Source organism: Nicrophorus vespilloides, unplaced genomic scaffold, assembly GCF_001412225.1.
Source record: "Nicrophorus vespilloides isolate i.1.1-1 unplaced genomic scaffold, Nicve_v1.0, whole genome shotgun sequence".
Classification (NCBI taxonomy): Eukaryota; Metazoa; Arthropoda; class Insecta; order Coleoptera; family Silphidae; genus Nicrophorus; species Nicrophorus vespilloides.
Window position 1 is genome coordinate 492,756 of NW_017098599.1, and position 27,790 is coordinate 520,545.

Consider the following 27,790-nt stretch of genomic DNA (forward strand, 5'->3'; position numbering starts at 1 on the left):
ATTAATCCAATTGTTGTTTATTGTCACTGATACGAGCACAAAAATGTATCCTACGTAATCCAATAATATATGGAATATTAAATCAATCGAAGCAACCACGTACTTAGGACAATTGAATATATATGGCGTCCACATGTCATATTTTGTTTAGAATTATGTCACCCGTCAATTTTATGTCATATTAAATCATGTTATGTCTTTTATTAAGAAAACCTACTTGACTTCATAATTACATATCTTATATTATGATTCATGTCCTGTATAATGTCAATGACTAGTGTGATCCCATGTAGTTATGTCCACTTTCGAATGTTTTTATGTCACACTTTGTTTAAAATAATGACACTTGTCAATTTTTTTGTGTTTGTGTCAAGTCTCATGGTATGTCCTTCCTCCTTCTCCTTTTATGTCTCATATTTGTCCAAAACATCAAAAAGTTTATTTTTTAAATAATAAAATGAACATCACTTTATATTTAATAATTTATTAAAAAAAAAAAGACTCAATAAACGGTTGGATATAAGCTAATAATATTTATATGTTACGATTGGAAATGTTTGCATATGCGATGTAATTTATAAACATCGATTTTATTAAAAACGGAAGCACCAACGCAAATATGATGTAGAATAATAAACGCAATGCGCGCTGATTTCCAGTTCGATATTACAATTAAAATTTAATTATATTCATTTGCATACAATTTACTGAGAATATCCGTTTAATTATGAAATTCTATTTCGAATTAAAATAATTTAATGCAAATACAGCCCACATACCTCGCATAGTGCGGTTCCGCGAATATCGCGCACTCATTGAAACGATACAAAAATACTGAATATAAACCGCTGTGTAGTGGCCATATATACTATTTTGCATAAGAACATAGTTTACTTTGTAAAAAATGGGCGAATGGATCCGCCGTTCGTCTGCAAATACTTATGTTGTTCATATTATCAGGTTTGTTTTAGAATTTAAAAATATTAAGAACTGTAAGAAGAAGATGATTAAAAATGTGTATTGTATGTTGAGTTGGCAATTCTGTTAGTATACATTTGATCGATAAATAATTATGTATTTTTAATAATAATAATTATAGTAGACTGTTGAAATGAAATGAAATGTTTCCTTTGTTTAAATAAATTACTATAGACCGTTGCCTAGATTAAACGGAACAAAGGCCCCCCAGTTGATTGAATTTCGGTAGAAACGGGTCAACGTGGTCGACGATCGCCAATCAGGTTGTAACTTTCTTGCGAATCTAAATACTGCATTGTGCCATACGTGCACGTAGTTAACTATTACTATTCATTTGAATTTGCGTCGACCGTTGCAAAAGTTTAATGGCGTTACGCAAACCGCGCTCGGTGTATTTCAATGATAAGATTTTAATTAGGGAGCGTGCGAAACGGCGGAGGCGCCGGTATCAATACGAGGTTTCGTGGAGCGAATTTAAAACATTCCGCATGGCTGAAAACCATTGCATTGTTCGCCGTCTGCAATTGTGTCAAAGAATTAAATATTTCAGACGGATGCGAACGCAACAATAAAGCAGGAGCTTTAATGAAGGAAGCATGGAAGGAAGAAGAGTTTTTTTCTTCTTCTTCAGTTCGTTATTTCTATCCGTCTGTCTTCGCATTAATATCATGCCAATGGTATAGGATGAATAGGGAATGATGGGGTATTATTCCAGTACGCAACTCGACCTCGGGTCAAAACTTTAAGTTTTTGGCGAACAATTGGGAAGGAGTGAAAAGTGCTCCGATTCGGTTCGAATCTCTTACTCTTTAGTGTCCTTGATAAGAGCTTAAAATTGCATTATTATTCGAATTATATAAGGAATATTCTATATTGAATCAATTGAATCAACTACGTACTTAGGAATAAGTTTCCATTGGACATAATATACAATGGAGAATGATAAAGAAAAAAATAAATTAAAATATGCCTCAGTAGGTCCAATCAAAGCAACTGGTTTTCTTCAATGCAATTTAAGCAAAATAATTTTTGTGGTCTTTGCACTCACTTTGGTAACTATATAATTAAGTAGTTATAATGTTTTGTCCAATAACAAAAACTTTTTGGTCAAAATTTGATGACATCATTTTATTGATTTGTCCTTTATTTAGCTTTAGCTTTAATATAGATTTATTCAAACTAAATGTCTTTTGGTTTTCATCAAATTTGAATGATCCAATTTAGGCATTTATGAAAACTTGTAAATGCAAATAATTTATATTTAGGTAAATTATAGTTAAAACTTATATAATTTGAGTTTTTAATAGTTATAATTCGTTTTGTGTATAAAACTTAATTGTTAATTTATTAATTAAATAATTAAAGAATATTTTATTCAAATATGACATCTGTCAAGATTACCAAGACATTTCGATTATCAATAGTAATTGGTATTCAGTTTTGTATTATAAAAATTGTCCATTTTGTCCAATGACCTTTTGTCATCCTTTCGAGAACTTTATGATTCTGTGATCATAGAACTTCTGGTCTTTTTCAACAAAAAACTAATACTAGTCCTGATCAACAAAGATGACCAACGTTCTGGTCATCTTTGAGTGAAAAAATATCCAATTCTGACACGTGCGTTCTGTTAATATATCTCTTGGTGAACGTCAGCAACTTTCATGCTTTTACGAAAATATAAAAGCAAAATAAGTTGAAACTGTTCGTTACTTCACTCCATGTTAAAATTGACAGCTGCAAACGAAATTACGCACAATTTGCATATAAAGTAAGCTAAAAGTGACATTTGTCAAATGTCACACTCCTTCAAACATAAATTTCTTTCTTTTCGACTCAATGTATCATATTAAGGATCATCAAGTGTGGCTGCAATATTAATGAAATAAAAGCTTTATAATATTGTATAAATTTAAAGATTATATAAATGTAATCTTTTGCAAAAGAAAAATGAAAATTTTAAATAGTACTTGAAGCAAAACCACTGAGAATCTGACGATTATGATATCATAAAATTAAATCGCGCCTCCTTCGTGCCCGAGAAGAATGTGTGCTCGCACATTTTTTTTGTATCTTGTTTTCTTGAGTATCGATTCATGAATGAGCTGCTGCGCACGCTTCAATTTCCACTCATCCTTTATTTTTGTTTCCCCTTTTTTTCTTCTTTTCTTTTTGTTCTTTTGCTTGCTTCTCTATTCGCTTGCTGGAGATGTGCGGCTCGAACGTGTCGGTAATCAAATGCGCGACGAGCCAAAAAAAGGTTCTTTGACGAAGAGCAGCAAAGTTTTGATCCAGTTTTTAATTTTTTTACTTTATTTTTTTTTTCTATCTCTCTCACGATTCAAATCCGTGCATTTCACATACTTATGTTCATACGTCCGTGCAGAAATTGTCGTGGCGGAGGAGAGATGTGAGTGGAAAATAGATTAGTAAGAAGGGAAGAAAGAAAAAAAAATACGATGAGGGAGTTGAGGGAATGTTGTACGGAGGTCGTCGACCCTTCACTTTATGCATCGATCGTTGGATGTTACCCTCTCTCCAAAGCCAGCGGCACTACGCTACACACACACACATTTCGGAGGCGGCCCTGGAATCCTACACCCCTTCTAAAACTCAATACCTCATTCAACAAGACGCGAGCGCGCAAACCGAGGCAACTAGCAAATATCTGAGCCAGAAGGGAACGGAGGAAGTAATAAGGACGTACCATGAGAAACTAGTTTCTTCTTTTTTTTGTTGTTGTTGTAAAATAAAGAAACACCAATAAGACTGGGCATTATTACGAAAACTTCCACTAACAATCTAACTGTTTCATTTTGCAGCATTATTCTCCTTATTATAAATGAAAATAGAACAAAAAAAAACAACTTGAAGTATTAAACAAAAGTGCTGAAGGATAACAATTACTTTTAATTATTTCATTTTGGATAAAGTTAAAAAGCAGAAATTTGCTATGAAATTTCAACAAATATTAATATAAGGCACATTAATTAAAGACAAAATATTTTAACGTATTTTTAATATAATCTTGGATAGTGTAAATCTCTTGATGGATTGATTAAAATCGAAAATCCCAGATGCGGTGGTTTTCGCTGCGACATCGATTTCCTCCTCGATTTCAAATAAATTTCGGCAGGAATTTGATTAAGTCGAAGGGCGTAAATTGCGGGGTTGAACAAACGTTTACTGTTACTGTTACTACAAAGCCACGCATTTCGTGGATTAAGTTCAGTGTAATTATACAAAATTTACGAGACACGCAATCATCATTTAGATTTGTCATGTACGCATATGGCGATTATTTCACATATTTATTCGTGATAAGAACCAAAAAAAATACTACAACTTTTTTGATTGTAATCAAGGATTTAGATTCATTTTGATTATATGTTATAGATATGAAAAATAGTGATAGTATTTTCATGATTCTATAAATAACTGTGCACGTTACCGTTTTTTTGTAATTTTCAGTTAAATTTTTAATTTTTCAGAATATTTACAGAAATGTGTTTATGTTGTTAAATTCTAAAGTTTTTGATTATTTTACAGATAAATTCGTACTTATTCAATTCGTACTGTCTTAAGTTATTAACGTCTTTCTTAATAACTTTATAAGATATTGTAAACATTGAATAGTCTTATTAATGCTCAGAATATACAGAATAATGTAGGTATAAACTAATTGCTATATCATTCATAAAAATCTTGTAATTTCTTATCAAATTTAACGGTGTAAAATTTCCATTTTTTTTATTTAAACGTTTTTCTCAACGCATTTTAAATATTATTAAAGATAAGAATATACGGAATAATATTGTTCTATATATATAAGCAATTACAAAGAAATCTTGTAAATTTAGACTTATGAAATTTCCAGTAAAGTTTGTAGACCTAAACGTTTTTCTTCATACTTTTATATTATAAATATTGAATAACTTTATTAAAGCTAAGAATATACAAAATAAAGTAATCATAATTTTCTTTTTGTATCATTCATATAAATTTTTTAGTATTTTAACGATTATCTTAATAACTTTAAATCGTATTATAAATATTGAAACATCTTGTATTGCGTAGCGCTTATGACGGACATATTCGCATCATGGTACAAAAAAAAATAAGGTTTCGACAAAAAAACATAGCAAAATTACATAACTCGCGACAAATACTTATCCAATTAAATAGTACTTGACAATTAGGTTTGTTGTTAATAAAATTTGGATATTTACCATTGGTCGTCATGGTAATTTTGGTTTTCCCAAAATACCACTAATTGATTTATTAACGCCATCTGTTAATTAAATTATCAAATATCGATTGACAAATGTTAATAACTTGAAATATAAATTAAGTGACAAGTTCATTAATTTCAATACAATTAATTTTGTTCTTATAGTGTTTATTTCTTTCTTGGAATTAATTATCGATTGATGAAAATTCAAAATTTTCGAAGCTTTCAATTATATCATTTAATTCCCAATGGATTCTGTGAGCAAAAACAAATGATGGAATTATTAAATTATTAAAACTAAGAATATATTGAATAATATAAGCATAACATTATTGTTGTATCATTCGTAGAAATCTTGGAAATTACTATCAAATTTTGAATTATAAAAAAACACTAGCTTTTAGCGAATTTTTCAATTTAACCTATTGAATATCATTATAAAAGCCAAGAATATATATAATTATGTATAAATTTGCTATGAAATAAAGATTTTCAAATTATCAAAAGAAATGTTTAAAAAAAAATATACTAAGTTTCAATGTTTATAGTTTTCTTATAATTTGTGCAAAAAAACATGAATCTTCTAATTGCATAATTATTATAGTCATAATAGCAGTTTCGAAGATCGGGAATGTTAATTGCAACCACAAACCGAAGATTATCATTAATTATGCAGTATGAATACTGCATGGTTCTAAAATTACTTCATAATTCATATTACGCTCAGCTCACATTATGTATGCATCGTCACGTAAATAATAAATCCTGCGAAAATCGATGCGGTTCTACGACCTGAACCTAGTTCACTGTATATAAATGGAAATAATAATGATATCATCTATTTATACTCAATTTCTTTTGAAATTATTTCAAACAAATCGTCTTGAATCAAACATTCATAGCAATTACAATTTTCTTGTTAAATCGTTACATCAAATTGATTTAAATTATAGCGAGTCTTCGATTTAACTTTTCCTGATTCAATTTGCTGTCTGCCGGCTCGAATTCAAGCGAGAAAAAGAAATAAAAAAACATCGTAGTTTGCGCAAACGGATGTTCAGATTGATTAGGTGTAAATAATTAAGTCGGGAAATCTTACTGCTTATTCGAACGAAATGGGGGAAATAACCTCTTTTTTTTAATAATAATAAATTCGATCAAAATTCAATATCCGAGTGAAATCCGATTTGGGTCGTAATATAATATTTAATAAATGTCGTTCTTTGTGCTGCAAAAATTGATTAAAATTTGTTATTGTATGAATACATAAAATGTACTATATTACTTCATGTAACAATAGAAGGAACGTAATTCAAAATCTATCGATAATTCCTTGTGATAAATTTAATCGAATTTCCCTATGAATCAATTTGTATGAGTTGTAGGTGATCTCTGTACATAGTGGGGGGATGACATTTAACGTAAAACCGCCGCCGTTTTGTGCGGACATCACAAAGGACGAACCACGCAACATTTGGATCTAATGACTACGTTTACCTTGTGGAATTAAATTTGCATCGAGCTAATAGCACAGATTAGCGCTAATCAAAAGCGACTAAGCCACAAATTTGAAACAAACTGTTCGAGATCGTTACATTACCGCAATTTAGCTTTGCAAAAAAAAGATTTCTTTCTACATATTTCATTATAAACATTTAAACTTTCTCATTTTATATCTAAACTATATATACAGTAGTTTGAAACCATACTAATCGAGGACTTCAAACTATTTTTTTTTAAATTTTATTCAATTATATTTTTTTTTTTTGAAAATTTCTTTAGTGAATCCGCATTATGTAAGGTATTGTTGTGCATACATAAAAGTGTGAAATAAAAATAAAGAAAATTATACTTTTTTTTCTTCCAATTTATTCTTTTTTGTATGCACTTATGCAAATTTGGCTGCATTTGAATTTGATGTAACTTTCGGAATATTCATCCCATTTGCATTTAATCAAATAACTGTCCGTTTTTACGAAGATCTTAATCTCATTCCATCCAAAGGCAAGAACATAATATGATATGGTTTCATTTGGGTTATGTACTTTGCTTTGAAACGATGTGATTAAAAAAAAAACTATTAAAAAAAAACAGGGCGGATATACTTGCCCTAAACTGATACTATTTAGGGGACCTGGGCTAGCACTGATTGAGGACCCACGACTAATACTAAATGCCATACCTAAATTCGTCCCTATAAAAACATAATTAAGTGTCAAGTTTCCTTGATCAAAGAAAAAAATGTCAATTTTAGAAAATCGTCTCATGTTTCCAAATTAAATTAAAAAAAAAAAATCACTAAATATAAAAAGATCCAGAATGTAAAATCATTTATATACAAATTGGAATTATTAAAGTATTATGTATTTTTATTTATTTTTTTTTGTACAGTATCTGCCAACTGCAAACACTTGACACATGTCAATAAATTTAGGTTATGTCACCCATTTGTAACATGACATGTGTCAATCAGTTAATCTCGTTAAAATATGTAATTTCCAACTGAATATTGAATATAGTGTGGCCAATTTTCAAATATTGACAGTATCTGTCTTTTGCAAACACTTGCCACATGTCAATATATTAAGGTTATGTCACCCATTTGTAAACATAACATGTGTCAATCAGTTAATCTCGTTAAAATAGTTTATTTACATCTGAATATTGATTTTTTTAACTAATAACACTATATTATATACACTATATTTAACCATATATTTCGAAACTAATTTCAGCAACCATACTATTCTCATTTATTTACATAATTGAATTGCCGAAGTAATTATTTTCTGTATTTTTGTTCAATGCATAAGTTGTGTGGCCAATTTTTAAATATTGACAGTATCTGTCATTTGCAAACGCTAGACACATGTCAATATATTGAGATTATGTCACCCATTTGTAAACATGACATGTGTCAATCAGTTAATCTCGTTAAAATATGTAATTCCTATCTGAATATTGATTTTTTTTAACTAACAACAATATATTTCGAAACTCATTTCAGCAACCATACTGTGCTCATTCATTTATATAATTGAATTGCTAAAGTAATAATTTTCTGTATATTTTTAAATATTGACAGTATCTGTCATTTGCAAACACTTGACACATGTCAATATATTAATGTTATGTCACCCATTTGTAAACATGACATGTGTCAATCGTTAAAATAGGTAATTTCCATCTGAATATTGAATATTTTTTTTAACTAACAACAATATATTTCGATACTCATTTCAGCATCCATACTATACTCATTTATTTACATAATTGAATTACCAAAGTAATTATTTTCTGTATTTTGGTTTAATGTAGAAGTTGTGTGGCCAATTTTTAAATATTGATAGTATCTGTCATTTGCAAAAGCTTGACACATGTCAATATATTAATGTTATGTCACTTATTTGTTAACATGACATGTGTCAATGAATAAATCTCATGTAAATAAGTAATTTCCATTTGAAATTGAATTTATAAATTAAATTAATACTTTCACTAAAAGGAATTATTAAAAATATAAAAATATTCTTCATTTAATTTATAAAAATCGTCATAGACTACTAGAAAAATTGGTATAAATATTAATTATTAGTGTATTTCTAGTACTTACAAAGAATATATGTATGCATTAATTTCATAATCATGATGTTACATGTAACAAAATGAATGCAATCTAATAAAATATTCGTCTCAACGTAAATTGTTCTAAACAGATTCATACAATACACTTAATTCAGATCCAATTAGTTAAGTTTTTAATTTTAATATATTTCACACGATAAACATAGTAATTCACTAATCTATATCTAAATAAGTTTTGATTAAATTAAAAATGGTGAGTTTTATTTGAGTACTAAAATATTTGACTAATAAACATTATATAATAGATATAAAATAAAAGATTTATAGCGAAAACAAGCAACTTATAAGTATATATTTAGGATTATAAAATGCATTGTGTAACTGAAGCAGTAAAGAATCCCCTTTTGGCTGTCTTCCAAGTTTCGGTCGCACTCGATGCCAATAACAAGTAATAACATAGGAAATCAATTAATGTAAGAAAAGTTTATAAAACAAAGCGTTGATAATTACAATGCAAAACAAGCATCAAACTTTTTCAATTTTCATTTCAATCGATTTTCCAATTTTCATTTTAAACGAAAATTTGCGTACATCGCTATATAATCTTGAACTTATTCAATTTTACTATAACTAAACTAAACGTTAAAATATAACAATGATTAACGTTTCTGAAACGAATTTTTGCAACAACTTTTGTCTTCGTTCGAGCATTAAAGTTTCTCTAATGCGTTTACATGGCGTTTGCAACGCTATAATTTCTCGAACGGCTCCATTTACAAGGCGAATTATTTAATGCGGCTCCAAGAAAACGCTCTTTGCAAATTGCGCTACGTTCTCCTTCGGCTTTTATCAAATTTGCACTCGAACGAAGAGCCCCATTAAAAAGGCCACTTCGTTATTATCTAACATTGTTTCGCAGTCTCCGATGCATACACAACGTAATTCGTTTAAGAAATAAGTTGAAAATTAACGTAAACTAAGCAACAATTTAACCAACTATATTTAAATACGTAACAAATAAAAATATATTGATGGATCGATTATAAACTTTTGAAATAAAACTGAATAGTTTGAGAAAATTTCTAGATTTATATGATCGTAAATCATCCTTATCCTATTTTCTCTGCATTCTGAAGACACATTTCATAATAGTCTACATAAATCATTTTGACCATATAAACTTCAAGATATTTTATTCTCTCTTACATCTGTATTCACTATTTTATTGATTGATAGCTCAATTTTACAACAATTTGTTCATTTAATACTAAATTATGGATTTTTCATAATTTTGTTCAATATTTGTCATTTAGAAACGCTTGGCTTAACATAAATTAAGGTTATGTGGCCGATTTGTAATTATTGAAACATGTCATATTTCATAATTTTCACAATTTTACTACAATTTGCTTACCATAATATTAAAACAAAACTAATCCATATAAATATAGAAAAAATGCCGAATTTTTTTATTTATATTTTCACATTGGAATTGCTAAAGTACTACGTTTAATATTCCAAATATCCAAAATCTGTCATTTGCAAACTTTTGACACCTGTTAATAAATTAAGTGACCTATTTGTAAAAATGACATGTCTCAATGAGTAATTCTTATTAAAATAGAAAATATCCATTTGTATAATAGATATTTTGATGGTAAATAAACAAGGGATCGGTAAATATATAATACGTATATTAAAAAATCATTTAATGTCTGTTATGAAATCAAGTCTGTGTGCATCTAAATATGTATAAAGTTTAATGGATTTATTTCGACACGTCGCTTTTACATTAATGAATGATTGATGAATCCGACGAATATTTTCAAACTAGATGGTAGAATTGCACTTTCAGAATAACAAAATTCACGTAAATAAGCAATGAATGTGTTGAGTATTTTCAAAGTGGATTAAATCTCATCTACAATATTTATAAAAATAAAATTCCACTGACAATTATGTCATGTGTAATTTAGAAATTATTTTATAACTCTTCACTTAAATGACCATCAAAAGTAGATAAAAAATGAGAACAGTGAATATCCAATCTCGGTGGACGCGCCGGGATTTAATTATTTATTTTAATATCTGCTCTATTAATCAAAATCTTAATGTATTAAATGGAAAGTTATAAACAGTTTGTGGCTTCTTTTTATTGCCATTTTATAATATAAAATATAAAAGTTTTGTAATTATTTTTTGTGATTAACTGTATTCATGTTCAAGAAGTTTTAATAATGTAATTTATGTTTCGTGAATGAATAGCTTTTTTTTCAAGTTTCGCAGCAACAAATTGCTGTTGCTATATTTGCAAGAATGTAATTCTGATTACAGCGTTTCGCATTTTTTTTTGCCATGCAACTGTGAAAATGACAGGTCGAAAAGAGTGATTAAACCGAAAATAATAACGTTTTTTTTGTTGTCGTTGTGTGCTTTGGGGTGGATCGGAGGGTGTTAGTAATTTATTGCGGCATGTTAACCCCCCTTGTGCTGCTGCTGCTCACTTTGCAGACATTGATTATAGGGTTAAATATGCTTTCCTGCATTCTACATTCGCCGCTTTAAACATAAATGTGAAAAACGAAATTTTTTCATTCCAACCGAAGTGTAGGATATTATCATCGGTGAATGCTCACATAAAGAATGGAACACAAACGAACCATTGTTGCGCCAACAACGAAAACAAACAAACAAGAGAGAGAGAGAAAAACAACAAGAAAACAATCAAAAAGAGAGAAGTGCACACAAATAACGCACGCAACAATTAATTCGTTAGTTGCGATCGTGGTGACATGACAAATAGTCATTAGTAACTATTGCTTTAAAAACAACGCGATTTTATGCAATTAATTATGCATCTGTGTACGTGCACAAACAAACTCGATGATTTGCTATTGGATATTCCAGTGGCGGAACTTCAAATCTTAGTCACCTCTGAAAAATATTATTTAGGCCCATAAATTATAAGTATTGAGGTATTAGAAAAAATTGATGGAACTAAGCAGATTGTGAGCCTCGACACTAGTTAATTTAACTATTTGTACTTTCGCCACTGGGAATATTCCATTTGCAAACATTTTCATCTCTAAACAATCAAATAATACCATTTATTTCGTTTGTATTTTCATTTATTGATTGAATTTTGACTTTGTTTTTGTTCGAAATGTACATTTTTAATTACTTATTTCATTACTTCAGGGGCGGATCTAGACATGTTATTTATAGGCTTCAGCTACAACGTTAATTTAGATCAGAGGTTCCCAAACTTGTTTGTGTCGTAGACCCCTTACCATGTTTTTCGGTTTTGGGTGGACCCCCTACTTACCTGATATTGATTTTTTTGTAAATTTCTAACTGTAGTGAAGTTTAGTATTAAAAACTTAAAGTAAAAACACATGTTAAGTTTTATACATTTATTAATTGAATTTAAATTAAAACTACTCAAAATAAAATTTTGTATCTGTTATATAAAATATAGGTAACATAAAATAAACTAAGCAATAAGTAAGTGTTTTTAGTGAGAAGAATGAACCTGATGCTTTAATACAAAATTATCAACATTTGGCGTCAATTTTGTAAGGTTTTGCTGATATCCGTTTTTAAACTGAACCTTAAGTTCTTCGTTTATACTTAATTCAGTCAGTTCCTCTTATAATATGACATTCGTTTCTTCTATGTCTCCATATGGGTTAATTATCTACGGTGGTATTACCATAGTCAAAACGTCCTCAAACCTAGTTTCTAAATCTGACTAGAAGGCATTTAAATGTTGAACGTGGGTTAAAACGTTGTCTTCCTGGCAGTTTGTCTGTGACAAATTGGGGAACTGGGAAAATTAGCCCCGTCCAATATTTTGTTTTATTAGTTTAACTCTGGCAAGAAACGCTGATGAGATGGACTTTGTTTTAATCAAATTTACTTTTATCTTTAGTATCCAGAAATTCTAAAATAGTCTCAAAAAGTGCAAAAAATCTTGTCAAACATAAGCCTTTCGACATCCAGCGTACTTCAGTGTGAAGGAGTAATTGATGAAAGTATTCAACGCGTTGCTTCGGATTCGGTTTACTGCATCAAAGACTAATTGAAGAGATTCATACAATCTAACACTCAAATTTTTAGCAACTAAATAATGTATATGTCTTTATATTATAAGATAGTATAATGTAAGTAAATTTTCATGTCATGGACCCCCAATTTTTTTTATTTCGTAGACCCCTTGCAGGTTGTCATAGACCCCTGGGGGTCGATATAGACTACTTTGGGAATCACTAGTTTAGATCATTTTGAGGTATATCCTGTCCTTAGAATTCAAGAATACATATTTTGTTGTTAAAATGCTGAGCCCCAATCCCTTTTTTATTTTAACTAGTGTCTAGGGTTCACGACTGCCTTAATGCGGACCCCAAACAGTTATAGCCCAAGACCCTCAAAAATAACGGATAACATCTGTACAAATTTAGCATATTGCAGCAAGAAGCGACATTGTTGAATATAATTAATACATTTTTTACTTTTCACTAATTTTAGTTTATTGCTAATTTCAATTATGAAATTGTTCAAAAGGACAGTTTTCTTCATCAGTGCTATCTATAAATTTAATACATTTAAAACTAAATAGTTGACACATTGTTAAACTATAAATTTAGAATTAGTTTATTCCTAAAAAAACGTGTGGCAATACTGGAATAGTGTAGAAAAAAAAAGAATTCGTCCCGCGCATTTTTAAAACGAAAGAAAATAATAGGGAACTGCTATTAAATAAATATATATTATTACGATTATTGAATACTAAATCCAAAGTAATTGGCAATTAAAATGTAACAATTTCCATAATACTTTTCCTGTTTAAATTAATTGGCTCTTTGCCAACGCACAATTCAATCGATACTGATTTGTTCAAGTGATGCAATATTTTATTTAAAAATATTGCATTGTTGACAATTTATCAATTATTTTCAAAAAAAAAAAAAATGTTCGATTGGTTACATAACTATAGCAGTCAAAAACTTTTTACAGTAAAACATAAGTTGTATGTACAATTAAAGTTTAATTTGTGTAAATATTGAATTATAATAACAATATTTACTTTTGTGATAAAAGTTAAGAGAATAATTGAAATTATAGCCAGTGAATTTGGTATCAGTTAAACAATGAAAATTATTTCAATTAATTAATAATTAAATTAGGTAAATTTAATTAGTTCAAAAAAGACATCTAATTAATTGTTTTTTTGTAGCTTTAATGAATTTCTTGTAAATTTAATAAACAAAATAAGTAGTGACTCCATCTTTGAGAAAGAAATTGCACTTGACTTAAAAGTTTTGTAACAAGTATGCGATGGAAAACAATATACTTTGTCATAATATATATGTGAATAATATTGGCAGGGGCAGATTTAGGTATTGTTATGGGCTGCAATCCAGTGTTTGACTAAACAATGTTAGTCGAGGTACCCAAGACAGTGTTAGTCAAGGAACCTCAAAGTTAATGGTGCGTCTCTGAATTTTGATATTCTGTAATTGAGAGGTAAGTAGATAGCTTTTCAATAAGAGATTCTCTAAAAAAAAGTACTTAACGGAACATACGAAGGTTGGGTTTCAATAGATGATTCGAAATAAGTAAGTCCAATGTTTGATAAAGTTAGCTTTTATTCAGTGCTATAGCTTCTAGTTTGGTTGAGGCAATTCGATATTGATTACGTAAATAAATGGCTATCGCAGTGAAACAAAACAGAGGACTGCTACGGATCGAACGGACATCTGGGATCTGGGAAAGTTTCCGTGCGTCCGTCCGTCCGTCCATCCGTACGTACGTATGCAAATGACGTTTTGCAGGAGAATTGGATTTCGTTCCGTGACTATTAAATATGAAAATCCCAGTTTTGCATAATAATAATTAAAACCGAGAACTCTATTTACACGGGAAGACCGAGGATTTGCGTTCGTCCAGGTGAAATCAAAACAATTACGCACACTCCGGAGGCCCGTGTTTCATCAGCAAGACAAATACATGCACAGCATGTTATCAAACATTGTGATATTTCTTACTGTTTCATAATTTACTAAAATCACTAATAAAGTAATGACATTAGATTAAGAAAGATTAATTAATAATTTTATAACTAATAGATAAAGAGTGGTTATTGAATATTAAAGATAAATCTGAGATTTTCATGCAATTAACTTACATAAGATAATGAACTGGACTGGTAACAATTAAAAGAAACAAAAATATAAAAGAAATCAAGGGATTGATAAATGTTAAGCCTCAAAAATTGAAAGTCTTTACATTTTAGTTAATTACTTGAAAACCAATTACCATAGAAATAATGTTGGACAGAGATATTAAAGATAAAACTACAGAGAATCAATAAATCCACTGAGATTTATCTGGCTTTGATTGGTTTCCTATAAAACGCTGTAAAATTTTAAGCCTCGAGAAATGTTAATACAATTTAGTTAATAACTTAATAGAACAGATATTAAATACATTAATTAAAGATAAAATTTCATAGAATCAAGTCACTTTATAGTGATTTGTCTGGTACTTAAAGTTTTCTACAATTAAATATCAAAAAGTACGTAATAAATATTGAGCCTCGTAAAGTAAGTGTCCATGCGTTTTAGTTAATAATTATAAATGATAGAAAGAATATTGAAGATGGATATTAAAGATAAATCTATAGGGAATCAATATGTTCAATGAGATGTCTGAAGAATCGGCGGTTTTCCTGCAAAGTGTTGGAAAATGAGTACTTTAAATTTTTATTAATAACTTCATTAATAATGAAGATAGAATGGATAGTGAATAAAGGTATTAAAGTTAAAACTACATTGAATTAAATGAGTCTATAGTGATTTCTGTGATATTTGAAAATTTTCTGCAATTAAATATTCAAATGTAGGTAAAAATGTTAACCATTTTCGTTTTTCGCTAATTATTAAAAAAATTAATAATGATAGAAAGAATATTGAACACGGATTTAAAATAAAGTCTTTACATTGGTCAATATCAGTTCACATTAGTATGTTCTTATTAGTAATGTAATAAACTGTCAAAATCGAAGTAACAAATTTTGAGCCTCAAAAAGTAATTTTCACAATTAAATTATTTGATAAACGGACTTTCTATGCAACACACATCAATCGGAAACTATTAAATTTGAAAAGCGTCACGTTAATATTGAATTAGAAACGGAAATTTGATAAACGGGAATAGCCAGTTGTTTTTTTTTGGGTGGAAGGATAATTGTAACATGCATTGTCGCTTTGGAAGTCCGTAATGCAATTGCGATATGTCGGGTCGGTAATGAACATTGAATTGTCCACGAAGAATGCAAATGAGCTTGGAAATGGGGAATGGATCGATTGTCGTCGGCTTCTGCGGCGGTAGTACCGTGCGACAAGGAAAATAATATTTATATCCAATAAATATTAAACAAACTGCCTCAACGTTAATCCGAGACCGGGCGCAGTCCCTACCCGACGTGATGATTAATTATTACTGGATGCAATTATAGGTCATTCTGTATTCTACGTTACCGTCTGAAGATCGATAGATATTAGGAATGGATGAAACTAGTGTAGAATCATCACATCTTCATGAAAACAAATGTTAATTGTACTTTGGATATATAATTATACCATCATCTACCTTGAGTCAAATATACATATGATTGTAATTAAGAACACAATATATTCTTAAAGGTATGAATGTTACAGTAATGTAATGAATGACTGCTGAGTATTGAAAGAAATATTGATAAATTTATGAATTGAAAGTGTAAAATGTTGGATGTTTGCTCTTCAAACTTATGTATTTTATACAGATTTAAAGCTATAAGAAAAAGTAGCTTGTGACGAACTGAAAAAAGCTAATAATTGGTTAAATAAATTCACGATGAAATCAGGTATAGCCCTTACGGAAATGCTCCTAACAAACAACAGGTACTGGGAATCGTTCCAAGCGAAGATATCAATCAAACCGTTAAATTTACCAAGAAATGCGAGCACAGTTTCGGATCGAAACGCAGCAGAGGCACGAGAACCGCTCGTTGCGAATCATCGCGTGAGATATAACATCGAACAGCGAATTTCGCTGAAACCACATCATAATCCAGATTAATTGAAACTTTATCGAATCTCCCGCATTGCTGGATGCGAAATAGGAGGCAAGATTCGCGAGATGCAGCTCTTCTTTCCATGATTTTTATCCTCCACTTATTGGATTAAGATCTTCGCTATCGACGATCCCTGCGTCCTTTCGATAGTCTTTAATTAAGAGTTGAAATTAGTTTACGTTGTTAATTACTCCTCCGGATCAATTAATATCTTGCGGTTGGATTTAAAGAAGTTACGTTCATATTGCAATACAAAATTTATATAATTAACTTTGTTATCTTCCTCATCATTTTTTATTTACAAATCTTTTCATTTTATTTGTATTTCTAAAATGCTTCATAAAATAATAATAAAAAAAACTAAAATAATGAAAAATTTGAAACTTCTGTCAGAAATCTAAATATAGTATTAAGTTTTAAAGTGATGTAAGAAAACTAACATTTCTGTGACATTTGAAGTTGAGGGGAGAAATATATCGTTTTTTATAAGTTTATTTCAAATTGGAATTACAATTTGTCTATTGATGTAAATGTATGAAATTTATATATTTAGATTCAATTTTGTGTGTGTGTTTATGATTTGATGTCGGTATGATTTTGAATAGGTATGTATAGTAACTAGATTGGTTAGCGTACGTTCATAACGAAGTACGGGAAATGAAGTTTGCCGAGGGGGGACGATATGAAAACCGGTGAAGAATTCATGGGGTGCTTTGCGTTAGCGGGAGTGTCGCGCGATCCATGCGTGGTCGGAAAATCAATACAGGAGAGGAAAACGCCGAAGGAGCACATGCAAAAGCAAAGCACGCACGCATCGAACGAACGAACGATCGGTAAAAGCGTTCCACTTTGCCGTAATTTCGTTAAGCGCCTGGAAAATATGATTATTTGCGCAAAACGGGTGCATTTTTAATCTTATTTCGCTCCGCTCCGCCAAGATTATTAAATTTTCCTCTGTAAAAGAAAAGCGCATAATAAAAATAGAAAGAATAAAAATAATAATGACACTCTCACAGCTACAGTGGGGAAAAATTATTGAGACAATTTGCGCATATTGCTCGACTATTTGTTGAATAAGTGCTTGAAACATTCCAGAGTTATTTTGTTATTATTTTGTTTCAATCCTGCATGCATTTTCATTTCGGCAGAGGAATTTTCGCACCTGATGGGAATTCCAAAGTTGACAAGTCTACTTTTGACATTCCCATAGTAACGCTTTTGTTTCGCATAAAAATATAAAATGACTAAAATGATAAAGACACTCTCACATTGCTCGACAATTTCTTGAATAAGTACATGAAACATTCCAGAGTTTTTTTTTTCTTCAATTTTCTGTATATTTGTACATTTTCATTTCGGCAGAGGAATATTCGCACCTAACGGGAATTCCAAAGTTGACAAGTCTACTTTTGAAATTCCCATGGTAACGCCATTGTTTCACGTAACAAATTTTGCAGGCGCAGCGCCCCCAACGTAAATCCACTTTAATGGCAATTTGAACTTCATATTTAGCGTCCCACACTTTCCACAATGTATCCAATACCAACATTAACTACGTCGCTAATCCATTCCGGAATCCTGGATTTTCACCATATAATATTCAATTTGGAAGATAAATTCATATGAGATGATCCTAATTCTCATCTACGTTGGAAAATTTATTTTACTAGTAAAAATATCGATTGCAATGCGTTTCTTTTGAACAAACAATATATTAAAAATGGCTCTTTGCTTCAAAAAGGTTGCTGACTAGACACTATTATTGTATATAGCCGTGGTATGGTTATTGATCACAATTCGATAAGGAATTGCGCGCATCCTTATAGCGTCGGATCATTTGCATAGATATTCTTCGGCCATCTTACTATGTTATTTTTGTGGTGTTTGCAAGGACCTAGAATCGCGCCTTGCGGAACGCCAGCTTTTGCGTAATAAAGATTCGTTTGAGTTAAGTTGGAATAACGATGTTACGAGCTATACTGGTGTAGCAGGTAAGTTATTCAGTGGCATTTGCAAACGGGTGGAATCTATCTTTGGGCCTGAGCCAAAGGGGAGTTTATCGTAAACATTGAATATCAGATCGTTGATACTCATGAAACCTGCACTGATTTCCTTTCGTTTATTGAAATTGTTGAAGCGTTAAACGTTTAATGCTAAAATTGTATGTATAATACATAATCTCAATAATTTGAAAGTGACAGTATATTAAAATAGTAACGCTTCTTTTATGATATAATGGTAGAACTTTTTACAGGCAAAAGAGTAAGAGTTTCTTTCAATAAATTTTTATAATGAATAAGACAAACATCCACACTACATGACATAACCTCAATATGTTTGAATTGAAAGCAAATCAAATTGGTAAAGCTTCTTTTATGACCAAATTGTATAGCTTCTTTTAAGGCAAGTCCACATAGCATGACTGAATGTCTCTTTTGTGACAAATAGATAACGTTTTTTCATGAGAAAATAATAACTTTTCATTCATGATAAAATTATTACACTTCTTTTAAACTAAAATTGGAAAATGCACTGTACATGACTTTGGGATGAAAAGCTGTATAAACACTATCGAGAGCACATAAAAATATGGATGATTACTTTCTGATATAATATTAAAATAATAACGGATTATTGATGAAAAATTGTAACGTTTATGATGGAAAGTCCATATTACATGATTCTTTAATAATAAAATGCGTTAGAAATGAGATCAAACCAAAGTAATAACGTTTCTTTTATGACAAAATGTTAAAGTTTTAATGACTTATAAATATTTCTATGGAGAAAAAGAAAAATGTTCGTAATTCGAAATAACAAAACGGGTTTTCAGAGGTGTGGAAAATATAAGTTTTGAATTGTTTTTTTAAACAGGAAGCTTTGGATGTATCCGGTGTAAATTTATAAAGTGCATAATGAAAGCAACTTTTTCAAGGTGTCGATAAAAAAATGTATTAAAGCGTAAATGAACGAACTCGGAGCCAATTAAAAAGTTGCGCAAAAGTTTTATCGTTGTGCGGGTAAAGGTTAAGTGACTTAAAGTCAGGTGAAATAATGAACGGTCTTTTAATTGGGAAATCCTCGATTCTCCTTGGCTTCGAAATTAAATTGCTAACGGCAACAATCGAATGAAATTCGAATTTCACGCCGTCTGCACATCCAGTTTAGGTATCTGCTGTAGCATATTGTCCAGTGAGTTTGCAAATGAAATTTTCCTCTATTTATACGTGTGTTTTTTTTTTTTAAATCGGAGCATTTACAAATTCGCCGCCGATTGAACAGTTTTGCAAATCCAATTCAATTTTCGTCTTGTAAATTTTACTTTATTTTCATTGATCGATGTCCTCCGAAACACTATTTAAGGGCTTCCACAAAGGGTGCAGCGCCGACAGAATTATAGCGATAGATTACTCGCAACAAGTGAAACGTCGAGAAAATAATCTCATTAAATAATGAAAATTACTACGGACTTCTTTGTCCTATCTTTAGTCCAGCTTTTTTGTTGTTGTTACTTGTTCTTTTCGCACTTTCTCCGAGGATCAAAGTTTGCTGTTGGCATTCAACAGATCCCATTCTTTTTCTGGATGCGTTCCAAATCTATCGGAGTCGCTGTTTTTTTGCGTCACCATAACCTTAAACTAATCAGGCGAAAGTTTAATTAAGCTCTGCGAGAGTCGTTTCTGATTTAATGAAAATTTATTGATTTTTCTTCAATGCTTTTTTTTTCCGATTTATTGGAAATATCTTAACGTAACTATTTGAAATTACCAACGTTTGATGAGCGAATCTCGATTTATTTAATATTAGTGTTTTCTTCTCTAAACAATTAAGATCTTTTTTTTTAATTAGTTTATAATTTGAAGTTGCAAGAATGAAACTAAAAATTTCATTTTTGTTTGTTTATTTGAAATAATTTAATATATTAAACATATAATCATAATAATTAAATAAAAAATGATCAACTGTTACTAAGGACTAAAATTAAATTGAAAAAAATAAACTAAAAACAATATGAAATTCACGTTGAGTAAGATTCATAGCGTTCTCTTTTATCGTATTATTTGTGTCTGTACGCAATAACAACTGCCATGACAGCTGTCACCGCAAATTTTATTACTAATGTCGCGAATTTTCGTAATGCCATCAATTGTACCTGCATTTTCAATTCAATTATATGACGACAATTGAAATCGCTTTGCAGTTGGAATCAATTTTTTAAGAATATAACAATATTTTTTTTACTTTGATCTAAAATCACTTCTTTTGCTTTTGAATAAAAAACAATACTGCTTTAAAGCTTTTCTTAATCACATGATATTAGACGAATTAACGATACAAAAATTCAAAAAGTTGTAACATTATTTTCAGTAGTAGTAGTTTCAGTAAATAAATAGATTCATGAAGTTCTCTTTTATTGTATTGCTTGTCTGTACGCAATGACAACTGATTTGACAGATGTCACTGCAAAGTATCTCAGTTTTCAATTCAACATAATTATATAACGATGACTGACATCTTCTTTATTATTATAAGAATATAAAAATGGAATTTTCTATTTATTTTACTTTTAAGTTGTTTTTTTTTCACAGCTCTAAAGCTTTGAATCACATCATATTAGATGCATGACAACTGATCTGGAAGATCTGGAATTAACTTAAAGCCATAAATTGTATCTAAGTTTTCTATTAAATATAATTGTAATCGTTGTGTATTTGAAAATATAAGAATCTAATAATATAATTTGTGATCAGTTATTTTTCAATTTTGTACAGGTTTCATAACTCGAAATGAATCAATGGAGTGTCTGAAAGTTATATTACTTGTTCATGATATCATTTGAATGTATTTTCTCTCATTCTCATTTGACTTTAAACTTTTCAGAATTAATGATTGCCAATTTAATTCGTGATTACTTTAACAGATTTTTGTATATTCTGTGATATTAATTATGATTGATGTTAACAAAATCATTATTATTTCTGTTTTATATTTAGAACTGCGAAGTTTCTCAAAAGATTTAAATAATGCTGAAAGAACGCTCTTTATAAATGTGTTTTCCAAGTCGATTTCACAGTCGTAAATTTGGTGGATGAGCGAGTGCGGAGACGACAGTGACTCAGGGTTAATAATTTAGCGTCGTGAGTCAGAGAGCATCGATCGTACTACGACAATGCACGAATTCTGACAACATTTTTTTCTTCCCTTTTTCGTACATTAGACAACAATGAGAGACGTTAATTAAATTGTCTGATGTCTTTCGTAGGCATCCAACGGCTGCTTTTAATTAGAAATACAAATCGGAGCTGAATGAAAAGCAGCGATCAGTTGAAAATCCAATATACACGAAGAAGGAAGAAAAAAAGAAAGCTCCAAAAAAAGAGGAAAATAAAAATCAGCCACGCTTTCATTCAGAATTCTCCGCTGAATTCTCGCCTTCGCTGCGTGTTTTTCCATTTCTATTTGCGTCGAATACATACTAGTATGTACTACTACGAAGCTCGAATGATGAAATTAGAACGTGGAGGATGAGGAAAAGCGTTTACTACTATGGAACATGTGTAGTGTTGAACTGTTTGGTGGTGGGACCTCAAGCATTGCTGATTCAAAAAGCCCATTCACATTATCGATCATCCACCTTTCCTCGTCAAATATCCAGTTTTTCGCGATTATTCATATTCGCGTAAGGATTACAGGATTGTCCCCGATAAATTGGGGCATCCGATGCGATGCGAATCATTTCGGTTACATGCAGGCAGGCAGCCATGATCAGGATTGCATTTCAGGAATTATGCAGACAATAATTGCATTTTACGGTTCACGATATTTTCGGTCATTATAACCACATTTGTATTTCTTTACCATTGCAACTAAGAATTATTTTAACTGATACTATAAGGTAAAAGGAAGATAATGAGGAAAATAATGTGACTATAAAGAAAGGAATTGAGTGTTGGACACTTTTGTAAATTTTCTAGAATTAGAGAGAAACTACATTTGTTTTACTAGGTAGAACAGCAAATGAAATTGACTAAAATTAAATTGCAAAAAAGAAACAAATCATAGAATAATAATTTAATAAAATATTAACTTTTACTTTAAAAAAAATTATAAATTTATACTTTTGGAAGAATGAACTAGAACTTAAAAAAAAAGTCATATTTGTGATTTTTTTAATGATTTTTATATAAAATTCGAAAAATTTTCGGTCCTAAATGTTCAAACCGTATAAATTATTTAATAATTAAATAGATTCTCAGTACAAATTGAAATCATAAAACAAAAAATTGATCGATTCATTGATTTTACTTAATCTTTCTTTTTTGTGATGAGAAAGCCCTCAGCGTTAAACCAGATTTGTTTTGAGCACGAAACATTGAGCTGTTTGAAATTGCTTCATGAAAAATTCTAATTATAGACTCGTTGCCACGGTTAATTCCCTGTAAGACAACCCAAGGACGTGCACCAAACTAACTACATCTTGATCTTAATTTAAAATAAACACGCGCAATGAGGTAATGAAGACGAATTCTCATTGTTATTGTCTGATGTCTTTACAAAAAGATATTCTAAAACAGTGTTTTTTTTAAACTTTTCAACCCCTTGTCGTTTGACAGCACTTATAAGTTCAGTTAAACTTGGATTTCTACTCTTAAATATAAGTAATGTACAAGTTATTGTCACAAGAATTGTATATAGAAATACTACATACAATTTGCATTTACTTTCCAAGTAGTGTGTACGTATCATATTTGCTGTACTATATAGGTTTTAAGTGAATATCTGAATCCAAAAAAAGTAAATAATTGTTTTGTAGTCATTTATATTTCTACAGTATTTATAAAGTGTTTTACGTGGCATATTTACCACTTATATAAGTAATACACAATATTCTACATCAGTGTTTCTCCAACTTTTTGGCGACCCCCTTTTGCACATAAATAATTTTAAGGAACCCCCGAAGAATGGATATTTTTCTGCCAACCCATACTTTGAGAATCACTGTTCTACATGACAAGTAACTTTCACAAGTGAATTGTGTATACACTTGGTATGTGGTATGTACATAACATTACGTAAGTATCATCTGAATACTTAATAAATATGATGAATTAATTAATTATTATGTAAATTATAAAGAGACGTGAAACAGACCTAAATAGTTGTTGGTACTTTAATGTAATCTTTATATTGTATACAGAAATTATTTGTTTTGTAATTTTAATTTTGATTTATGCACTTATTGCACGTCTTCTTTGAAATATGTATGTACCTTCTCACGGCCATTTAGTTGAAAATCATTGTTCTATTATAGATAAATTGATATTTCGTTAGTCACGGCGGAGAAACCAATTTCACTTCGATAACAAAACTTTGGCTCCGTGATTGAAGTTTTTCGGTATGTTAAAAAGAATGATTTTATTAGCAGATGGTTGACCCCTCCACTTGTGACCACTTATTGAACACGTGCTTGACCCATTTCTCACATCCAGAACAAAAAAAATCATCATCTCAGGAGCACGTCTTAACGACTAAATATTATTAATACTTTACATTAAAACAAATGAAAATCAATACTATTATTCCACAATATTTTAAAAGGATTTGATTTGAAGTTTTTGAATGATCATTGATAAAAATTGTATAAAAATTGTTCATTTGCGGCAAAGGACGTGAATTTTTGCTAAGAGTCTCTGAATGCGCTCTAAAATTAGACCGTTTGCGAAAATATGCATCTTTCTTTTACACGAGTTTCAGACTTTCTTCTTTGTTTGGAGCTCTCTCGTTTTACGGTGCTGCTCGAGAAGAGGAGAGTCGTAAAGTGGTCGAAGGATTCTAAAGGTCGTCGACAAGGGATTTACGAATCTCGTGTAACCGAAGAGTGTAATAATTACAATTTATGATTGTTTCCGATGGGAATTCTCTCTACAGGCGAGAGACAAGTTAAGTGTTTCTTCGCCTCGAGTGCTTCTTGCTTAATAGAGGAAGCATGGGCGTTCGATTTTCTTCAAAATTATAAAAGTTCAATTTGTAGTTTTTCAATATAGATTTTCTAAGCGAAAATCATTACATCTAACGTTTATAAACAATCGCATTAAGATTATGTAACTTTCTTTTGGGGGAATTATCACAATTTGTAGTTATAAAATCAATGATACTTGTAATTAAGATGTCTGTTTTTGCATAGAAGAAAATTAGTTTTAAAGTTAATAATGTGATTAATGCCTTGCTTAACATTTATGTTAATTTCTTTAGAAAAATATCAATTTTTTTCATGTTTGAAATCGATGATGAATGTACTCAAACTGTCGGTATTTCCAATAGAAAATTATGACTTTTAATGATAAATATATTGATAAAACAATTGGTATTAAATATAACTTTTTCGTATAGTTGTAAAAATTGTTCATCTATAAAATCAATGATGAATAATTTCTAACTGTAAGTATTTCTGAGCGAAAATCGTTACATCCAACGGCGGATAGATCAATATACGGAAATAATTTGGACAATGGTTGAATACTGAAAACATGCGCTGCTTAACCAACGGTTGCTTCTAAATATATGTTTTTTTTATTAACTAATGTTTTCAAGTTCAAGTTAATTTTAATGTATGTATCATGATGATCTTAACAGAAAATCATCACATTTTTTAATATCAAAACCTATTTAAAATTTGATTTTGTTTTATTTTAATGGTCAAATTAATATTCAAAGTTTTAATTATAGAAATGTATGTATACAATAATATATTTTTATATCCCTTTTTAATTATATAAAGTAATGCTAAGTTTTCTTTATTTAGAAAATTGTGTGTAAAGGAAATATATGAGAAATTAAGTTTTAATTATCATTAATTATTTCTTTTGACAGAATAATATAATTTCATTTATTACTTATGTTTAAGGAACATAATAATTGTTAATTATAGTAAAAAATGAAATATTTAGCTGTTTGTTTGTTTTTAACAAATCAAATATTGAAAAAAATATAAAGTTTATTATGCTTAATTTTTTTACAATACTAATAGTAACAATATATTGTTACTGTTCAGAGTAAAAAAATCAAGTTTTGGTTTGAGAAACACTGTTATATTTGATCAAAATATCGTCGTAACAATGATCCTACTGAAATTACATATTATTGTATTAATTATACAAATGTACATAATTATATAAAAATGTTGAGGGGAAAAAATCTGGAAAGTTTAACCAATCAGTGTCATGCGCGATCGTATTTAATGTACAAACAAAATAGTTTAGTAAACATGCGCAAGAAAATGACAATACTTGAATTATTATTGATTTACGTTGAAAATTGATTGTATATATATTTGATATTTTTTAATTTAATATATAGAGATTAATTAATGTCGAGAATTGATATTTTATAATTGTAATATTGTGAATGTTCAATGAATGATGATGTAAAGCGCATATAAATAAAACGGATAAATGAGACAAATAATACTTATAAGAATTGATATTATATAAAAAAAATGGTTTGCCCCTCCCTGTGTAAAATTGGAGGGACGCCGCTGGTCGCGCAAGGAAGTGAACTTAATCAATGAAAGAAGTGGTTGTAATTCGGTGCGTGCGTGGGTGGAAAGGTTCGATACTGAAATATTGAGCAGACAATGTTTGTAAGCTCGAATTGGTACAAGATAATGCATGAATTAAGCAGAGAAGGGTGGAATTGAAAATCGATGGCATGGTAGGAGGGCATCAATGAATATTGCAAAAAAAAAAAATGTAGCGTGATGGTGATGATGAATTATATTGACCTGGTTTTCGCTGCTCAGAAGTTTCAGTTGGTCATTGATGAGACTGTACTTGGCGGATTCTTCCTTGCGAAGGGCCCTCTCCTTCTTCAGCTCGGGACTCCAGAAGGTCTTGATGGAATGCATGGAGGAGCCGAGCTTCTGGTTGGTCAATTCGAGTTCCTTCTTGAGGTTGCCGAGTTCACGCTGAAGATCGGAGTTCTGATGCTGCAGCTCACCGAGGAAGGGCTGATGGGACGTGGGGGACTGTCGAGCTGATCGACTTCCGTAGGTGTCCTCGTCGAAGTAGAGGGACCGTTCGAGGGAACGATCCCTACGGTCGCGGATGGGAAGGAACTCTCGTTCATGGTCAACGGTCGCGCCTCGATCCAAAGATTGGTATCGTACGGTCATGGGGTTGGTGGGTCTTGTCGCGCTACGGGAACGATGATGACCAGGGCCGACGGCCAACGGACGTCCTCTTTCCTCCAACATAGTCGGACTGGCGAGCTCCTCGTCTCTGTAGTAGCTGTGGTGAAAGCCGTAACCGTGGTCCGGTGAATTGTTTCCAGATCTCGTCGGACGGCAGGTCTTTCTACTTATCGGACTTCCACCAGGATAAGCCCGGCTGGGGGACCGGTCCACGGTGGGCAATCTCACGCCCCGCGGGGACCGGCTGCCCCCCACGTACGCGTCTCGGGACATCTCATGTCATGTCACATACGGTACTGAAGATGTCGCCCGCACCACTTTGCCCGCCGCCTCTGATCAATGAAACGGGTGTGTGTAGCAGTGAGTACGATGCGCGCGTCACCACCAACTTCCTTCCACCCCCGCACAGCCGCCTCCACCGCCTCCTCCTTCGTAAGGACCAACACGATAACACCGGCCTCCTCCTCCTCACGCCTCCAACGCTCTCGATGAGCGTGCGTGCTGGTGGCTTCGAACAAAGTGAGAGCGCGCGCGCCACGCATCCGGACCTTCTTCCATCCTCCGAAATCACGAATTTCCCCGAAAACCTCTTCTTCAGCGAGTGTTACTACTTCTGCAACGCCTCCACCATCACTGCCATCACCTCACCATAATCATCATTGCCACAACCACCACCACCCTCTCTCTC

At 31.0% G+C, this 27,790-nt stretch overlaps 1 protein-coding gene across 2 annotated transcripts in view; it reads right to left on the minus strand.

The window, feature by feature from the left end:
• Positions 1-27,465, minus strand: part of LOC108562853 (myosin-9) — a 36,411-nt gene extending 8,946 nt beyond the window's left edge. The window contains exon 1 of one of the 2 annotated variants that reach the window (XM_017921337.1): positions 26,695-27,465. In XM_017921337.1, coding sequence (XP_017776826.1) covers positions 26,695-27,375 — 681 coding nt within the window. In that variant the 5' untranslated portion in view covers positions 27,376-27,465. The remainder of the gene's footprint in view (positions 1-26,694) is intronic. The other variant, XM_017921336.1, reaches the window with a different exon arrangement.
• Positions 27,466-27,790: the final 325 nt, after the last annotated feature.